The 21,874-nt window shown below is 35.8% G+C and overlaps 1 protein-coding gene across 2 annotated transcripts in view; it reads left to right on the top strand.

Annotated features, from left to right (window-relative positions):
* The window catches only part of TTYH1 (tweety family member 1), a 1,335,534-nt gene that overhangs the window by 1,218,462 nt on the left and 95,198 nt on the right, over positions 1 to 21,874 (top strand). For both annotated transcript variants that reach the window (XM_044081666.1, XM_044081659.1), the window contains exon 10: positions 3,448 to 3,540. In XM_044081666.1, coding sequence (XP_043937601.1) covers positions 3,448 to 3,540 — 93 coding nt within the window. The remainder of the gene's footprint in view (positions 1 to 3,447; positions 3,541 to 21,874) is intronic.

The raw sequence follows: 21,874 nt of genomic DNA, 5'->3' as shown, positions 1-21,874 counted from the left end.
ATATATCGCAAAATGGAAAGATTATTGGGAGCTAATTAGTATGAACTTCATGAAAATCTCCTTAACACATAAAAATATGATTGTAAATAACTCCATGTTGTGGTTGCTAAAGGAATTTTGTACTTCACCTATTACACCTAAACATATGGTTTGTTACCCATTAAATATTATTATTAGTTATCGTAACTTTATATTCATGCACCCTAAGTATAGGGAATGGAATTTTATTGTATTCCCTATAATGTATACTCAGGGTATGCTTATGTCATCTACTTCTGAAGGAGCTCATTTAGCTATAGATAATGATCTAAAGTACTGGTATCAGCTGATATCTGATAATAAAGTTAAAAATCTAGATTTCTTAAACAAGAATTTGATCTAAGAGAAACTTGCTGGTTAGAGGTTCAGATCTTTAGACAACATCTCACTGATAGAATAGATCTAATGTCTATAACAGTTAAAGAATCTATTCCAAAACTGATTGATTACTTGATATTAAATTTACAGCATAAAGTTTCTGATAAAGGTAAACTTTCATATATACATAAAATTATCAGACAAGAAACTTTTTACAGTGTAGATTCATACTGGAATTATTTCACCTCTATTAATGGGGACCCACCAACTCAACAAGATAAACAATATATATTGGAATCTGCTTATAGAACTACATCTTCCATCATCTGGAGACTTTACACATGGAAATTTTTACATAGATCTTTTTATACACCTTTGATGATGAATAAAATAAATAATAAAGATAATCTATGGAAGAGATGTAATGTAGAAATTAATGCTGACTGGGCTCATATGTTTTATGACTGTATGAAGTTGAAAGAATACTGGAAGTCAATTAATGAATTTTTGCAGGCTCTTTTTACAGATAATTTCATTATTTCTAAGTCTCTTATATTATTCAACACACCTGTACCTCAATGTGTTAAAAAGATTAAGCTTCCCTTGTTATGGTCTATCCTAGCAGTGGCCAGGAAAATAATAACTAGAAATTGGATTTCAGATACACCTCCTTCGTTCAATGAATTTAAAAATGTTATGAATATAATGTGCCATATGGAAATAAGTACAATTAGAATGAGAACATCTAGAAAAACATCATATTATATTGTATGGGATAATTTACAAAATTTGTTAAAAAAATTCTAATTTCAATAGCACGGTATTTTAGTTTAATTAATTGATCTGATTGTAGTGGATGTCTTTGTAAATACTTTAGTTGTTTTGTTGAATATTATAATAATACCTATTTTTAATTACTTGTATAAAATTGTTATGATATTTCTCTTATATGTTAAAACAATAAACCTGTTTTGAAAAAAAAGAAAGAGAGCCCATGTTCTGTTTTGGGTATGAGGAAATGTCTTCTTGCTAAGGACCAGCAGGAATAGGGTGAGAGAAGATGGGATATTTTGTAACACAGATTTAATTAGGCAAGTAATTTACTTGCTTCTTTGTCTGTACATTGCATAGTGAAGGGTCTAAAGTTAAACTCATATATCTTTGCTTGGAATCTTGAGGCAGAACATTGTCTGTGTTGTCCTTAACCAACAGAGATAGTGTTCTAAGTAGTTCATATACTGTACCAAATACAATAAAGTTGGAAGGAATAGGTCAGTAATCTTTTATTATAGGTCCAGTTACATATGGTGGAGGTAACATAAGGTTGAGAGGTATGGCCACATGACATGTTCCACGTTTTATAGATGAGAACAAGTCAGCCTTAGTTTTTTTGTTTTGTTTTTTTTCATAGTAAGCAATGAGTGAGTGACTTAAATTACCACAACTGTATGCTTGCCAGTACTTGCTCTTGTGATACAGCTATCATCTTTTGCTTTCTTCCCGTACCAGAATAAGAGATCTGAATTTTGCGATGGGTATTGTCCAAAATGTTGTGTAGACTTGGATAATCCATCACACTCTACAGTGTGCCTTTCAAAATTTTAAGATTATATATAAGATTGTCAGAATGGTACACCTGAAAGCTTAAATGTAGAGGAATGTACACTAAATGCAAGGTTACAGTGTCTTGGTATATTCAAACTATTCTGGGGTACAGGCATCCTTTAGCTAATCTATTAGACTCGCAGGGTTATGGTGAATAGAGGAGCCACCCTCCCCCCACTGCCACCATGTTGTAAATGCAGGTGTGACAGCAACTTTCAGAATTTGCTGTTTGTTTGAAACAATCTTTATATAAAAGACATTTTCTGAAAGACCAGCCAGGAAAGTGCAGATGCATATCTCTGAGCATTTGTTCTACTTTGAAGAGGCGTCTGTTTTATTTGTTTATTATTCTGTTTTTTTTTTGCTCACTGATCTCACCTTGCACTCAAAGAAAAAAAACATAAGGGAAATACTGGCTGTGTTTACTGAAAGTGCAGTGTACAGATTTGTTATGAAAACTATTTTTCAGCAGGTGAAGAATGGAAACAGTTTTCATCTGGAAACGGGGATAAAAGTAACAGATTTATGCAGCTGCAATATGCGCAATTCAGATTTGTTAGAATTTACCTTCTTTCCACTGTGTTAATACTAAAAAGAGTCTTGGGACTCCAACAGCACTTTTATATTAACAGCCAGTCACAAAATTGGGTGTATTTTTCCAGGTGCACTGCATAGCATGTGTTGGCATGCTGAATTAAGCACACATGTATTCTCATGTTTTTTCCATTCAGAAAAATATAAATAATACATTGTATTGTCATTCCTCAACATGCACCATTTTTTATGTTCTGTGATAATTCTTTTTATTATTCACACATACACATATAAATTTACATTCTTATGTATATTTGTATATCTATCTGTGTGTTTATGTGTATATGATGTACACACACACACACACACACACACACACACACACACACACACACACACACACACACACACACACACACACACACACACACACACACACACACATACACATCATACTTTTCAACTTCTTTGTTCAAGAATTGTACAAAAAGCCAAAACTAATGAGGATTGTAAAGGCTGACGGTAGTTTTTAAATTTTATTCTAATTCACTTGTCAATAAAACAGCAGGTTTTGAATTAATATCCATTTCTACAGTATAAGAAGTATGAAATTTTTACATCTGAAATTACTGATTGATTGGAATCCTCCCTGACTTTTCAGGAAATCAGAAATTTTGTGAGGGATGAGGCAAAAATATGAGGAAAAGTCTGGGAACATTTTTTTCAAAATCAGGGACAGTTCAGAAGTATGATCAATACTCATATATATTTTACAAATGCACACACACACACACACACACACACACACACACACACATTTCAATTTATAATCCAGATGAAAATGAGTATGTGTCTGCTCAAGTGGCTTCCTTTCTAGAATTTTCATTTGAAATTAGCATTGGACAGAGAGTTTGTGTCTAATTTTTATTCTTAAATATGTTTTGCAAATAGGATGACTTGCAAGTGCTCCAAAATACATTAAACAGGACGGAAGGAAATTTTCATCAGCTTATTGCACTGTTAAACTGTAGAGGTTTACACAAGGTAAGCACCTTTATGCACTTTAGCTTTTTTTTAAGGTACATTGGTGTGTGTGTGTGTGTGTGTGTGTGTGTGTGTGTGTGTGTGTGTGTGTGTGTGTGAGCGAGCATTTTTTTTTTTGCATTCTCTGTATTACATACCTTTATATCTTTCAATCTCTTAATGCAAGAAATCTAGACAAAGGCTAAACTAATTAGGGGACAAAGAACACAAAATAGGGATATATTTTAAATATTGCTTTTATAAACTTAATAAAGTTGCTAGAGTAACATGATTTGTGTCAGCATACATTTTTGAGGGCTATAAAGTCTGAAATTCAAATGTATGTCATTATTTAATTACTTTGATCCTCACTGACTTGCCAGAAAACCACAACATTTATTAGGAACAGGCCAAAAGCATGAGACAAAATTCTGAACATTCTGTGAAAATATGGACTGTTGAGAGGTGTGCATACTTTATGCAGTGGACTGTTGAATAATATTATAAGTTTTTGAATGTTTGTCATCTGTCTGTCTGTACCATATGCTTGCCATGTACTTCTGCATGCACATTTAGTCTGCAGGCACATGCCTGTATCTTATGTGTGAACCAGTATAGTGTGTCTACTTAATGCAGCTTGGTTGTTTCATTTTATCTTTTGTGCCAGTTCAGGGCCTTTTTCATTAGTCATGCTCTATTCTAAGAAGTAGGCCTCAGTAAGGTCATCACATGACTAGACTGTTCAGTGTTTTGTGGATTTGATGAAATGAAGTACTCATTTTTCAACGAAATGTACTTTTAATCAAATGAACCACAATCCTTAACACACAGCTAAATAACTCCTGAATATTTGAAGATGAATCTGGAGAAATTCAGCACTCACCAGCAGCACAGCTGTGGGCAACCATACATTTTCATTTTAAAAATCAAAATTTCCAAGCTTTAGTGTTTCCAAGCTTCAATGTTATGAAAACCTGCGGGTGGGGGGGGGGGCATAATACCATTACCAGGCTGCCACAACAGAGTATTTGAAAATGAAAGTGGTTTATTTTCTTTGTCTTTTATTCTGCCTGTATGCACATATCCAACATGAATGATCACTGAAAACAAATCTATTGAGGGGAGGAGCCTAGATGACCAATTGAAAGCAGCAACATTTTAGAGTTCTGTAGTAAATTAAAAATAAACAGGAAAATACTTACTACTAAGGAAAATTACTTCACACTATTTCATAATAGTGTAAGCTTACTAGTCTCCAAAGTTTGCGAAGTTTCATCGACTTTTTTTTCTGGTCAAAATCTTTTGGAGACTTACTGGCTAGAAGAAAAATGAATAACTCTAAACATTACCACTCTGACCAGGGTTGCCAGATTTCCGACGGGCCAGGTAAGGACAAAAAAAATGGTCTTTCACACTAAGTATAGACAAAAAAAAAGGTCTTTAATGCGGAACATTGCAGTTCCGCATTAAACACAAGTAGCTCCGTGTTTACAGATTTTTGATTGGCCCATATGCCGGGATATGAGCCAATCAAAAAATCGTAAAACAGAGCTACTTCTGTTTAATGCAGAACTGCCTAATGTTCCACATTAAACATAAGTAGCTCCATGTTTAGCAATTTTTGATTGGCCCGTATGCCGGTATACAGGCCTATAAAAAAAAAATAAAAAAGTGGAAAGTGTTTCGCCGGGATTTTAACCGGCAGTGCAGGACTCAGGATCAGGCTGCTGATCCCGGGACAATCCCGCTCAAATAGGGATGTCTGGCAACCCTGACTCTGACTCTTTTCTGAAGAAGGATATGTAGCAGCTGGTAACAACACTTCAGGAGTTTTTTTCTGAAAATAGTATTTTTTAGGAGAACACAGAAAGTTAGAAAAATAACTGCTTCAAACAAACTGATATTTTTAAAGAAATATTCCAACAGCACCAAACTAAACTATCTGATCTTGAGAATGCTCTAAATGACATGGAGGAAAGATCAATGGAGGAAGAATCTCAAACAGAATATTTATTACAACAAACACCTGGTTATGAAGCAAAACAGACAACCTCAAAAACAGAGAAAGGAAATGCAAGTTAAGAATATTTGCTTTACCAGAAAAAGCATAACGAGATGACCTAGTTACTTTTTATCTTTTTGGACTCCAATATTATTAAACTTGCAGGAAGGATTTCCTATGGCATCAAAAGACCACACACATACATGCCTTCTACTTCAACAACTCCTCCAGATCTATAGCAGTAAAGTTCCTTTCTTTCACTGATAAAAACTTGATTCTTAAAATAGCTTGAGAAAAAGTTTCATTAAAATATATTCAGAACAACATAAGATTTGATAATGATTATTCAGATAAAACCTTAGAAATTTGGAAAAGATGCTGGCCTCTTGTGAAAACACTAAAATAAAATGGGATAAAATCTCAAATAATTTTCCCTGCTAAAATAAAAATGCATCTATCAAATGGTATCAGAATATTCAACTATTTAGAAGAAGCTTCTTCCTTCATAAAGAACAGTAACCTTTTACCAACTACTAAAGACATGGACTGGACATCCACCACCTTAAAAAGATCTCCAGAGAAGAACTCCTGGTTTGACATAAAGAAGAAGAAACAAAAAACAGATATAACCTCGAACAAAAACACAAAGACTATGACCTCAAACAATAACACAAAGACTATATATATAGTCATATATAGCCAAAAACATCCTCAATTATCTCCAGCCTCAAACATCTCTCTCTCTCTGCAATGAACATCCAAAACCAAAAGAAAATAGAGCAATTCCACCAAGGCACGAAATTTTCTGTTTCATCTGAGGAAGTCACTAAAGGACGAAAATGCATCTGTGGTGATAACAGCGTTTATGGTTTTATTCTGAAGAAAGTGTGTTTCAATAAAGCTTGTTCGTGTGAAAATACCAGTGGAGTCGTGCCTTGGTGGAATTGCTCTATTTTCTTTTAGTTTTGGCTGCTTTTATTGAGTAATTTACTTTCCTGTTCGTTTTGGCTGTTGGAGTCTCTGCAATGAACATCCAAAGCCTAAACAATAAAACGTCCGAACTTCACGCATGGTTGGCCCAACACAAACCTCACATCCTGGCCCTATCGGAAACCTGGCTAAAACCTCATATCAATTCCTCTGAATTTCTCCCACCTCAATACAATATCTGTAGGTCTGATAGGACATCCATAAAAGGCGGTGGGGTGGCTATCTTGTACTCTGTCTCACAGACGCTAACAGCTATAGACATTACCCTGCCTAGTTTCTCCCATGCTGAACTACTGCTCCAAGACTGTCACATCAGTAACTATAGGAAGTTTTCTATTGCCACTATCTATATACCCCCAGGTAAAAACATTCCTATCCTTGAACATATACTCCCCTGGACAAACACCTCCATCCCTCATGAAACCATCATTCTTGGAGATGTTAATATAGATTGGGACTCCCTTATTGATGACTCACCCCAATATTTCCTAAACCTGTATGGATTCTCACAACTGATCACTAACCCTACTCACTATCATAAAAGTGCGACTGGTTCCACAACTGACTGGATCTTGACCAACTCTCCAAACAACTATTGTGACCCTTCCAATCCTACCTTACTGGCAGAAAACAAGCTGTTAGATGGCAGCAGGCTTTCTCACCCTTCCTTGCTGTTCAAACAGGAATACCCTGACTCTATTAGTGACCATTCTCCCATCTCTGTCTTAAGGCGCTCTCCTCATCTCTCTAAGCCGCATCTCTACAGAGATTGTAGGAAACTGACTAACTTTTCCCCTGAAATCTTTAACTATAAACTCTCTGTCATCAACTGGTCTTTCTTAAAAACTCTCCTGCTCAATGGTGCTGTTACTAAATTCAACCACATTTTCCTTGATGTCCTAAACTCTCTTAACCCAACTTGCAAAATCAGACTCAAATCTAATTTTACATCCTGGTTCTCCAAACCTCTCATGCTTTAATGCATGAAAGAGATGCTCTATGGAAAAAAATGGCAAACCACTAAAACTCCCACCTTTCTCAAAGGTTATAAGCAACTCTTAAATTCTGTAAAAAAAATATTATTTTGGATAAATGACAATATTTCACTAAATTTCAAAGCTGTCACCCAAATGACCCAAAAAATTCTGGAGTACTATCAACTCCCTGCTCCACATTGGTTCTCCTACCATCCCTAAAGCTTTCCCCTACCTTTCTCCCTCTGAAACTTCAGACTTACTCAACAAACACTTCATAGACAGCATCTCTAAACTCCTACCCTCTGGTAACTCTGCTCATCCCAACTCTTCTGTGTCACCCTCACCTCCCCCTAAACCTCTATGTTTCTCTGTCTCTCAGCCATTTACCTTGCAACCTGTTTCTACTAAATATATCAAATCCCTGCATCTTAATCTAAAACTATGCTCTCCCTCCACTGATAAACTCCCCCCTCAATTTCTGAAAATTGCTGCTGACTCTATTGCATACCCTGTATCTATCTTAATTAACCGCTCCATTCAGGAATCTACCGTACTGGAAATATGGGACTCCTTCTATACCACTCCTCTGCACAAAGATGGCAACTCTGTTGAACCCTCTAACTATAAACCAATCGCTATTCTCTCACCGCTCTACAAGATCCTTGAAAAATGCATACATACTCAACTACTGTCCTATCACATTCATGAAAATCTCCTCACCCCCTCACAACATGGTTTCCGCCCTAAACACAGTACCTCGACTACCTTACTATCCTTTACTCAAAAGGTTGCAGAATCTAGGGACAACAACCTCCTCATCTCCTGTCTATTTCTTGATCTCTTTAAAGCCTTTGGCACTGTGTCTCATCCCATCCTTCTTAACAAACTGTCAGACCTAAACCTCTCTCCTCCTACTCCTGGCTGGTTCCAATCCTACCTTACTGGCAGAAACAAGCTGTTAGATGGCAGCAGGCTTTCTCACCCTTCCTTGCTGTTCAAACAGGAATACCCCAAGGCTCCATACTTGGACCGCTCCTTTTCAACATTTTTAAAAATAACCTACATTCAACCTGCAGTCTCTCATCTGTAATACAATATGCAGATGACTTTACTTTCTTATCCATCTCCAATACTATCTCTGAACTACACACACTAACACAGAATTCCTTTATCTCTGCTGAAAAATGGCTCAGAAGCAATCAACTAATCATTAACCCTAAGAAAACTCAACTCCTTCTCTCCCTACCTCAGACACTCTCTCACCTTAAATACAATTTTTCTCTTTCCTCCCTAGATAACACCACTATCTCCCCTGCCTCACACTTGGGGTTACTCCTTGGGGTAATAATTGATGACTGACTAAAATTTGACTTGCACATACAACAGGCCATCAAAAAAACTCACCAAAAACTTGGTCTACTTTATAGGAACAAAAAATTCCTCACTAGTGCCACTAAACGCACTCTTGCGCAGGCATTTCTCTTACGGAGTCTTCTATACACTTCCCCCATCCTTACCAATATCCATACTACCTCAAGGCAGAAACTGGAAAAATCATACAACAAAATTACCAGATTTATTCTAAATCAACCACTCTCTTTACATCACTGCCTGTCACTAAACAAACTTCAGTGGCTGGAATTTCTGCACCTTCTCCTACAATCACAACTCCACACTACTTTTTCCATACTCAACAACCCCTCTGCCTGCCCTTCTCTTGCCTCCCATGTTATTCTCTACTCTTCTCCCCAGCCTCTCCGAAGTGCTGATCAGCATTTTCTCTCAGTTTATAAACCCAAAAGGAATATTGGCAAACTACTTTACAAACACTCTAACTCACTAAATTGGAACAAACCCCCTCTCCATATTAGATCCAGCCTTTCATTTCCCTGTTTTAAAAAGGAGCTTAAATCCCACCTACTAAACTTGAAATTATGCCAATGCCTTGACCACATGTAGTCTTAGTCTGACCTACTGTACAACCTGTTGCATCTCCTACCTTTCTTTCTTTGTTGGTAACTTCTGCTTAAACTAACCTCCTAAACCCTCAGCTCTACTACTATAGCTCCCCTCCTTTCTCTTCCCCTCCTATTCTCCACACTATTTAACTTTTTTTCCACCCACTTCCTATCAATGTCTATAAATTGTCCTTCTTTTGAACAATTATCTTTTTGTTTTTACTCTCGTATGTAGTAAATTTTAGACCACTATCAGTGCAACTCTTAATGTTCATAATTTTTTTCTTTTGTTTTTCTCTTTATAATTAATTTCGTACTTGCACTGTTATTTTTAACAGTTTTTGTCCAGTATGTTTATTTTTGCTTATGTTTGCTGGTGCTCTTTCCCCTTGGATCTCCACTAAAAATGGGTTGCTTACTGTCAGTGCAATGCAAATAGCTAATAACCTTTTCTTTTTACAATTATTTTGTATTGTGATTGGTATTTAATATTTGTATTTTGTCACTTTATCTTTACTTATATTTGCTGGGGCTTTTCCCGTTGGTTCTACACTGAAAATGGGTTTGTTTGCAAACTCAGTTGGACTAACCCAGCTAACAAATGTGAAATAAATAAATAAATAAATATATATATGTATATATATATATATATATATATATATATATATATATATATATAATATTCTAAAGGTAGAAATGTCAAAACATCAAACCTCTGAATAACGACGAAGACCAGAGGATCAAAGTTTTGAAATCTCAAGCAGCAAAACAAAAAACATCCAAAACATAAAAACTAAGCTCCCCCTGCAACCCCCCATACCCATGCTACTTAAATATATGAACTCCAAGATCTCACTACAGTGAAGAGAATGGTAAAGTTCCCACTCCGCACTGCACGATGATCTCCATTGAAAAGGTTTGAGATTTCAAAACTTTGATCTTCTGGTCATCGTTATTCAGAGGTTCAATGTATTGACATTTCAACCTTTAGAAGTGAATATATATATATATATATATATATATATATATATATATATATATATATATATATATATATTCTCATTATAGAACTAATACAATGTCTATTCTCATCATACAGGTAATTGTTTTAAATATGACATATGTTTTGTGACTTTCCTCTAAATTTGATTTATAATGCTTTGCTTTTTTCACGTCTTCATGATTAAATTCTCTTAAATACTAAGTGTTCAATTACATTTAACTCAACTGTCATTTTGATTGCATGTTCTTCAATGTGCGATTCATGTAAATAATCTTTTTCATATCATCTCCTGTTTAAAGTGCTTAACTATAAAAAATGTATATATATATATATATATATATATATATATATATATATATATATATATATAGTGTATATCACATAATCAAATTCCCAAAATATTGAACACCATAAGCTCAAACTTGGAATGTCGAAATGTGATATAATCAAAAGCTCAGAACAGCAATTTTTCACAGGGAAAAAAGTTGCTGTTCCGAGAAACACACACACAACACAAGCACACCATAAAAAGTAATCCACACATATACACTTAAAATCCTACTTCTAACCCTACACTAAACCATACATACACTACTATCTATCCACTTACCTTAACCCAAACCCTAACCCTAAAGTCCGTAACTATCGTACACTCACCTTACCCATTACCTAACCCTAAGATCCCTGACTATTGCACACTCACCTTACCTACTCCCTAACCCTAAGGCCCCTAACTATCACACACTCACCTTACTCGCTCCCTAACCCTAAGGTCCCTAACCCGGTCCATAACCTTTGCACCACAGTGGAGAAAATAGTGAAGCGGCAGAAACAAACCACCAAATTCTTTCCCTAGGAAAGAATTTGATGTTCTGCAGCTTCGCTATTTTCAGCGTTCGCTGTTTTGGGTTCAATATTATAACATTCGACATTTTACTACTTCAGTGTTATGATATAAACCCTATATATATATATATATATATATATATATATATATATATATATATATATATATATATATATATATATATATATATATATATATATAGATATATATATATATATATATATATATATATACACACACACACACACACACACACACACACACACACACACACACACACACACACACATATATATGTGTGTGCATATTTTTCTGATATTAGACCTCTTAGTTGTGTTGTGAAGGGGAAATATGCTTGAAGGTTGGTATGAGTTGTTTGTTGTTGTTGCACTGGTTGATGTTTCTTTTGAGGATGGTGAAATGCACTGGTTTGCCTTCCCTTAGGAAATAACACCTCAAAGGTATTTTCCCATCTACATTGGCACTCTGTGTTTGCTAAAACTAAGCTGATCTAATCAGTACTCTAATAATTGTAAGCTTACCTGATTCAATCTCATCTGATAGCAAGAGTAACCATTTAGCTCATCACTTCCTGTACTTGTTTGTAAAAGTTAGTACCATTTTAATTTCTCACTCTGCTATCTGTCACATAGCAGATTTACTGCTGACATTAATACGAGCATTTTATGTCTTAAACTGGCAGTTGTTAAGCTCTGTTGTAGCATTTGTTTTATCCTGTCTGGTAGCACTTATAATATATATATATATATATATATATATATATATATATATATATATATATATATATATATATATATATATATATATATTTATGGGTCCCCTTCAGAAACCCAAACGTTCATTACCCGACTTTTAACATGCCGAGATGAATAGGCCAATAATCGCACAATACCAATGTCCGGGTACACCGACTTTCCACTCCAGGTAAGTAACTGCTTGGTCATCTTGTTGAACTTTGCCCCTTCCCCCTGCAGTGGTGTGATCTCATAGTTGGTATATTTAGTTGGGGGGGCAAGCCCCCCCCCATGGGTGGGGTTGGTTTTCTTTGTTTTTTTGTTTTTGTATAGGATGGCCAAGTGGTTATTTACCTGGAGTGGTAAGTCGGTGTTCTGGGACATCGGTGTTCTGATGCTGTTGGCCTTTTCATCTCAGTATTATGAGTTTTGGGTAAATGGCATTTTATTCTTGTAAAGTAGACCCATATATATAAATATACATACATATATATATATATATATATATATATATATATATATATATATATATATATATAATGAACTTTATTTTTTTCTGGCGTAAAAGTGATTGTCTGTTTACTTTAGTATTGCTCTCATTCCTGTTTGCTTGCTTTATGTGTAGTGGCAATGGAGATTTCACTCAGTTGTTTGGAGTGAATAGGTGCTTCGATTTCCTGCTGTGTTGCACTGGTGTCATATTGAGCAGAGTTGTGCTTGGTGATAGAGGGTTTGTGGTTCTGTCTTCACCTTGAGATGAGAATGTTGCACAGGGCAGGGACTGCCTATCTTTAACCTAAGTATTTACATTCTCTGGTCATCAAAAATGTTGTTTGGAGCCAGAAGGAGATGAATAGCACAATAGTTACATCTGGGTATCTATTTTCTTTCATGGTACTTTATTGTGGTGCTGGGTAGGTAGACTTTACATAATTTAAAGTAAAACATCAGAGATAAAAAGTGAAGGCATAAGAGAGAAAGGAGAAAAACTAAATAGAAGAGTGTAAAAAATGAAAAACAGAAAAGATTAACTTATGAATCCTTGTCAATGTAATGAATGAATGAATAAAAGTGAGTGGGAGGGATGGACAGTGAATGAGTCAAAGGAGAGAGGAGAATATTAAAACTGATTGATACTTCATTCATTTAGACTTCTAGATTTAATATAACAGAACAAGCATACCTTTATCATCTCATTTTTCCTTCCCATACCCAGATTGATTCAAATGTCTCATCCACTTCTACTGTGACCACCTTCTCAATGGAAAACTGAATCTTTATAATTCATAGAGCTCCATATTATTAGACTTCCATTGCAGAGTTCTACTAATCTGATTAATTCTCTATTCCCTGATGCACTCCTGGCTAGTTAGTTATTTATGAGAGCAGGGATTTTGTGGACTCCATGTATTTAATATAATTATTCTTTTCATGTTATTACTATTTTCCTTTTTACTTCTTATCATGCCTGAAATATTGGTTTTAACTCTGCAAACAAATTACAGGAGGTATCATTATACAATATTTAGCTATATTGACTTATGTTGATGATTATACTGTTGTCTTAAAATATTTTATAAATGGACTTAATTGTGTTATCTCTGAATGTCAGTGGTATAAATAATCCAAGGAAAACTAACTTGCTTTAATTTAAAAGCAAACAAGACTCAAGTTTTTTCCTTCAAGAAACACACTTTAAATATGCAGACAATAATGTGTGAACTCCAACAAATTCTTTCAGTTTTGACACAGTCGTCAATTAAAAGCAAGAGAAGAAGAGTGACGATTTTAAGGAAACAAAATGCTATTCCACCACAGATCATTTATAAATGTGAGGACCAAGATGGCTTTTTAACTCTTGTTATAAAACATAATAACAGATTATTGACTCTATTGTTTTCCTGGGACAGGACAAAATTTAGCTAAAAGGCACATAGACATTGTTCTTAAATATAAAGGCACTTTAATAATAGGAGGTGACTTCAATTGTTTATTAGATGATTCAGATTCTAATAATTTATTTATTTTATTTATAGTTTGTTAACCGGGAAAGTCCATTGGGCCATACTGAGCCCTTTTTCAATAGTGACCCGGGGAGAAAAGCCCCAAGCACATATATATAAAAATATATATATATATATATATATATATATATATATATATATATATAAATGAAAGAAAACTAAGGATGGCTTCAACTGCAGAAGTACTTAAAATTGGACTGAAAACTTAAAAGGTACATTCACGCTGAGAGACTTCAAATCCTTACTCCTTACTCTTTACTCATTATTCCTATAAATACGGTATGCAGACTAGTATTCATAGAATACTAGAAGCCCAGGGCATAATTTCAAAGATATCCATATTCAATATCATACTCTGCCCTATTTCCCATCACAATGGCCTTTTTTTTAAATTCTATACATTCTTCAAAAATGACCTTATTTAACCAGATTACTTGCTTATATAACAAAATGAAAGATTCTCAAGCCCTGGCTATTTTCTGAACTGATCTGTATTTAGAAATAATACTGATAGTGTTAATAAGGTTATGATCTGGGACTCTTTAATAGCTTATATTTTTGTTAAAATTGTAATTTGGTATAAGTAGAAAATAAAAGAATGGAAATCAGAACTATCAAACATTTGATCACAACTTCAAGAGACTAAAGCTAAATATGAAATAAATGATAAGTATACAGTAAAAGTGATAGAAAATCTAAATAGGAGGAACACAGATATATTATGAAATAAAACAGCCATAGCTTTGGAAAAATTAAAAGTAGCATCTTATGCTATGTCTTCCTAACATATGCACAATCTAAAGAGTCAAACTACAATAAAAAAGCAATAACATCTTAGAAATAAAAGATACTAATAACAACAAATCATACATATAAATTAGTGACATCCTTAATGTTTTCCGACATCATCATATATCTCTAAATCAGAACTCTAATGATGAAGACATTGTCCAAAATCTAGATCTTGATTTGTCCTTTGCCCTCTAAACTGAAAGAAAATTTACACAAAGAGATTACTTTTAAAGAGACCTTGGACAAAATCAAACATTTTAAACCTAATAAAGCCCCAGGTATAGTTGGACTAATAATATAAATATATAAATTATTCTCCCATCTATTACCTTACTTTCTCATAAAACCTTTGTATAAGTTCATACACGAGATAATTTCCCTCTCATGAAAATATTCTATCACACCATACTAAAAGAAAATAAAAATGCTCATCTCTTTTCTTCATACAGACCCATATTGCTTCTAAACAGGTGATTGTAAGATGTTAATGTCTGTGCTTTCAGATAGACTAAAAAAAGTAATATTGCAACTCATTTATTTAGAACAAACTGGATTTGATTATCAAAAACAAACTCATGACAATATTAAAAGATTATTAACCCTTACAGATTTTGTAAATAACAAAAACAAAGAACTTCTTCTCATTAGTCTAGACATTGAAAAACCCTTTGATTCTTTAAATTGGAAATATTTATTTAAAGTCCTAGAATCATTTGATTTTCCTTTTTACTTCATTTACCTTATTAAAAATATGTATAAAGATAACAAAGCTTACATTCAATTTCATCCTTTCACATCTGAATCCATTTCACTGACTAAGTATACTAAATGGGGTTGTCTCCTTGCTCAAATTTTATTTTCTATAGCCATTGAAGTTCTAAATTATGCTGTTTGCCAGTGATATGCTACTAACACTTCTCAACTAAAGATCGACCCTAGAAGCCTTGGATTTTATCATAAAGCTATTTATTTTAATATTTTTTTTGCTAGTATCAATGTTTTAAATATCTAAAAGTAAAAGTTCTTCAGCAGTTTATATATGATTATGATTTGTGTCCCCAGCATGGGTTACTTTTATAAAATATTAAAATACAAGCTCAAACTAATTCAATTTTTTTATAATGTATTATACAATAAATCTAAGGCAGAAAACCTTATCTCTAAATTATACAAAATTCTGATAGAGTACATCACTAATTGAAATGAAAATTTTTGGAAACAGATAACCTGGATCATAATTTTTTACTTAATCAGGTAGTAAATTCTATTAAAAATCCATTTTGGTCTCAACATTGGGACCATTTTGGCAGTGACAAGGAAAAGTATCACTAAGAAAGTATTATCTCTAATTTTTGTTTAGGTTAAAATCACACAGGCATGTTGTATACACTGTGTATATTTTTTTGGGGTTCCTATTAGATGACCAAAGATGCATTCTTTTGAAAACGTCTTGGTTGAACTTGAAAAGATGAAAAGGCAAAATGACAAAGCAGCATATAAGCAAATTCTTTCCCTGGGAAAGAAATCGCTATGTCCATTACTTTGCCATTTTTTTTCACTGTAGCCCGATCTTGGAGTTGGTATATTTAAGTAGGGGGGTGGGGCTGTGTTACTTTGCTGTTTTTTTCACTGTAATGCGATCTTGGGGTTGGTATATTTAAGTAGGGGGGTGTAGGAGGTACAGCCCCCCCCCCACATTGGGGGTGATGTTATGTTTTTAATGGGTTTTTTTTTTTTTTTTTTTTTGGAACAACGATTTTGATTCACTTGGAAAAAAATCGCTGTTCTAAGCATTCACGTTTGTAAGCTTTCACTTACATGGGGTTGATAAATCATCGTTCACTTTTCTAAGCATTCAATGATTTAATATAAACCCTTTTTTCTGTGCAAAAAAAGACTGTTGTATTTTCTTTACAAATGTATTGTTGCTCTTTACAGCTGTATTAAATGTGCTTCTGTTTATTTGTTAAAAAACAAAAAAAACATTGAAGAAAAAATGAAAACAAGTCCATCTGACACCCAGTCTGACAACACACAAACACGCACATGACATTTAGTTGAGAAGTCAAACTGGTGTGTATCACACTGCAGCATGAGAGAGTACTGCTTTCAGTGTTAACTCCTTTACTGTAGTCTTAGCAGAATTCTGGTTATTGTTCAACTGCTGCATTTTATTCAAGAAAGTAAACGAGTAGTGAGAGGGGCATTATATTAAACAAAAATGTACTTAGGTGCTACAGTTTGTTGTATAACTGCTCTTTTCCCTTGTTGACTTATTTTATGTATTATATAAAAGTCTATAGGAGATGCAAACTGGATGCCTGCATTTAAACATTAATACAGTTGCACTCATAAATCTGTATTGTTGTCTGCATATTTAATCTGGCAAAATGTTTACACTAGATTCCCTTCCTGATGTAACCCTCCCCATTTATCCAGGCTTGGGACTGGCACAAAGAAATACGCTGGCTTGTGCATCCTCCAGTGGCTGGGTTGGGATGACATTGTGATTTGTAGTGAGAGTAGGGAACAGGTAGATGAAACCCTGGAGATGTGGAAATACAGTCTAGAAAGGAAAGGAATGAAGGACAGCAGGACTAAGACAAAATATATGTCTGTGAATGAGAGCGAGGACAGAGGAATGGTGAGGATGCAGGGAGTAGAGTTGACGAAGGTGGATGAGTTTAAATTCTTGTGATCAACAGTTTGGAATAATGGTGAGTGTGGAAGAGAGGTGAAGAAGAGAGTGCAAGCAGAGTGGAGTGGGTGGAGAAGAGTGTCAGGAGTGATTTGTGACAGACGGATACCAGTAACAGTGAAAGGGAAGATCTACAAGATGGTAATGACAACGGCTATTTTATATGGGTTGGAGACGGTGGCACTGACAAAAAGACAGAAGTCAGAGCTGGAGGTGGCAGAGTTAAAGATGTTAAGATTTGCAATGGGTGTGATGAGGATGGACAGGATAAGAAATGAGTATCTTAGAGGGTAATCTCAGGTTGAATGGTTTGGAGACAAAGCCAGAGAGGTGAGACTGCGTTGGTTTGGACATTCGCTGAGGAGGGATGCTGATTATATTGGGAGAAGGATGATAAGGATGGAGCTGCCAGGTAAGACGAAAAGAGGAAGGCCTAAGATAAGGTTTATGGATGTGGTGAGACACGACATGCAGGTGGTTGGTGTGACAGAGCAAGATGCAGAGGACAGGAAGAAATGGAAACAGATGATCTGCTGTGGCGACCCCTAATGGGAGCAGTTGAAAGAAAAAGAAGAAGACAGTTACAGTCATACAAATTTTCCAAAATGTTGATTATTGTTTATAGTAAGACATGTGCTGAAGTAGAAAATGCAAAAACAGCAGCAAATGGTAGCAAGAGGGCTCTGTGAATGAAGAAAAAGTTGTAGGGTTGCTTACCAAGAGATTAAATTTCCTACAATGAAGGCTGTGTTGACTGTATTTTATTCTTATGTAGGATTCTTCCTAACAATGTTTATCTTAATTGGAAGGGTGATAACCCTTTGCACGTGCAGTTATAGGACTGGTGGCATTTACTACCTGAACTTCTATCTGCAGAAAAACAGACTAATGTTGGGAGGATGGCCTAATGGTTAAGGTGTTTGCCTTACAAACACAAGATGCAGGCTAGTACTAACCTATGAACCTATGTTTCTGCGTACCAGTACAGCCCATGGAAGAAAGAGCAGTACAGAGTATGTATTAATATGTCAAGAAGAATGTGGAGAGGGGAGCTAGCAGTACTCAGCCTACCGTATTGTAATTATGTTTTCCTTGCCTTAACCTCTTTAGTATTATCATCCTCTGGGATGTAAATATTGATTGTTGTGACTACTAAAACACTTATTGCCATGTCTTGCTTGGGTTCCATGACCTAATTCAGGTAATCAAACTACCTATTAGAACCGACAAGACCCCTGATAAGAATTGTATACTTGACTGGGTTCTAGCACTGCACTGTACAACATTAAAACTTTCATGAGGCTAGTGAGCAGTATGAGTGGCATCTCTAAAAAGGTGTTATATCAAGCATCCATCCTGCCCATGAATACAGAAGTAATTTCAGGCTCTCTTGATAAGAGAAGTCCACTGCCAAAAACATACCATAATGATGTGAGTCTATATTACTTCGCCGAAAAACCTTTACAGCAAACACCCCATCGTCGACATGTATTGAGTGAAATTCACTTCCGCGATTCACTGAATATTTACAGGGCAAAGACATCGTTGGGCTACTACACAATCTTGCCCTTTTCTCCTCTGTAGAGCAATCTCAGAGTATATTTAGTTGGGAGGGAGGTCCAGCCCCCCACATGGGTGGGTTTGGTTTAGCTAGATTTAATCCTGTTGGGTTGCGGGGTAAGTATTTGTTTGCCCTTTAAGTTCAGCAAATCATGAAAGTGAATATTGCTTAATATGTGTCGACATAGTGGTGGTGTTCACTGTAAATTTTTTTTGGCATCGTAATCTAGACCCAGTGATGTTCCCCTCCACTCTTCGGTCCTTCAAAGATCTTAGAATAAGTTTAAGTACTTCACAGCTTCCAAGTTATAGACGTATAGCTTACTTTTAAAGCAAGGGGCAGTTTTAACCATGAAGGGGAATTTGCAGTATGAGAGCACATGCAAACATGTCAATGATAAGAATGTGTTGAGGATGTGAAAAATGCACAGGGACCCCAACTTTTTACAGCTCCATAAGCTCAAAAACTCTCACTAGAAAATGTGAAAATATCATCCCCATCACTATTCATTAACTCCTCTAAAACCTATACCATGCTGTCTAGGATGCATAAGAGACTGTTTTACCAAATAGCCTTCAATCATTGATGCCAATTATTAGACAAATGCAGGTGGTCATTTTTGGGAGAGAAGTTTATCAGATACTACTCTGTCTACTACCTATCACACAGACTGTATGCCAAGGTGACTCATAGTGTAAAAGCTTACATATAAGATAACTAAAGTGCTGAGCACTGCATTATAGACAGCCTATAGAAAGACTGTGATTATCCCAAAACTGCAGTATGCCATTCTGTTACTGTTTTAAGATCCGTTAATAACACAAATATTATATCAACAAAATTTGTAAATTTGTATCACTCAAGCCTCTCCAAATACAACCCCACTCACTAGTCAAACTCAACTTCCTGTCGTGAATGAGATGGCTTTTCTTATACAATCACTTCATCTCAGGCTCCTTTTAGCTGCTACTGACATATTATTGTCTACCAAGAAGTAGCATTCTACTTTCATCCAGGACGATGCCACAATATAAACAAAAATTGATTAACTTTAACAATTGGCTTAGCTTGTGGTGTTAATCCAGGGGGATCCAGTATCTGTCAGCCTGGAAAGACATGGTCGACAGGCCACACTGCTCTGCCAGAGATGGTCTGCAAATGTCTCCTCTAGGCTTTCGGATACTAGCAAAGAAGCTTTCCTCCCCCATAGTGCCTTTTTAGGCAATGTCAAAACAATAACATTTCCAACGTAACAAAATCCAATCAACACAAACTCAAGGTTCTGCTGCTTAATGCTAGGAGTCTAAACATGAAACTGCACTCCTTGGAAATGCTCCTCACCTTGGAAGATGCTGTGCAGTCACTGTGACATGGTTCAAGGCCGTGGAGGGCACCCCAGTCATGCAAGGCCAAAATGCCTTCCACACATTCAGACCTCAAAACGAGCTTAAAAGAATCAAAAGTGGAGGTGTATCATCTTCATTAAAGCAAAGCACACCTCAAGACTGGTCAAATGTATGACCCTCTCAAACTACTCCATCTCCAATTAGCTATAGGCAAACTACCCTACAACATCGCTGATAGCTATAGGTCCCCCACCATGAACCAAGAAAAGCACCCTGTCTACCTGGACTTACTGGAGTCACTCTCCATCCAGCCCAACACCTTAGTCATGAGAGATTTCAACTATTTTTCCATTGACTGGGTGACATGCCTAAGCATGAAAATGCTTTCCCAGAGGTTGCTGGACTTTGTCAATACAAATGCTCTGGAACAGATAATCTGCACCCCCGCAAAGAGCTCAAATGTCCTAGCCATAGTACTCACCAACATGGGGGGGGGTCACTGCTCTTCTCCCTGTGTGATCCCCTCCCTAGTAAGGTCAGACCATAAATCAATCTCATTCAAAGTAACTACTGAATCTGTCATCATCACAGCAGTAAAAAAATGTTTCTAAAGCAAAATACAGCCTACTAAGCGATGGTATAAAAACTTTTATACCTCCGCAATCATTGACAACAATGACTCCCTATGCAGAGGTATACACAAATGTCTGTATAGACTCGGCTGTGCCTGACTGGATTAAAACCAGGTCCTCCTGAAAAACAAGCCACCCTGGTGGACCTCAAGTATAAAGAGATTATATAACAAAAGGAAGAAAATGATGCCTAAGAGCAAGAGGGACCTGACTCAGCAGATCCTCTAAAGCTAATTATGAGGGTAAAATAGCATCCCTAGCTAAGGATAATCATAAGGCATTCATGAACTATGTATGAAATCTAAAAGGTGCTGAACTGGTAGTAGATGGTACCACTCATACTATACCAGAGGAAATTGCCAACCTGCTAGCTGACAAATTTGGCAAAAACTTCACGCCCTGTCCCCTCCAGCCATACCTCAAAGCATACCTGACACCAGTTCTCTGCTTATTATCGCTTGAAATCAGGTCATATCTATGCTCTCCAATGCCAAAAACATGGCTTCAATGGAATCAGATAACATCCCAGGTTGCTTATTAAGCAATCTAAAACAGGACTTAGAGGACCCACTTTGTGTTCTCTTTAACCATATCCTGAGAACTGGCTTTGTTTCACCAGAGGAGAGAACAGCAACAGTAATCCCCTCACAAAAAGTGAGTCCATCAACTGACCCTGGGAACTATCGACCCATAAGTCTAACCAGCCTCATCTGCAAGACCATGGAAAGAATCATCATGGACCTTATCAACAAGGACATAGGTGACCTTCA

This window comes from Protopterus annectens, chromosome 1.part1 (assembly GCF_019279795.1).
Source record: "Protopterus annectens isolate FY-2018-M chromosome 1.part1, PAN1.0, whole genome shotgun sequence".
Lineage (NCBI taxonomy): Eukaryota > Metazoa > Chordata > Ceratodontiformes > Protopteridae > Protopterus > Protopterus annectens.
The sequence above is the reverse complement of the archived record's forward strand: the minus strand, read 5'-3'. Positions and strand labels throughout refer to the sequence as shown.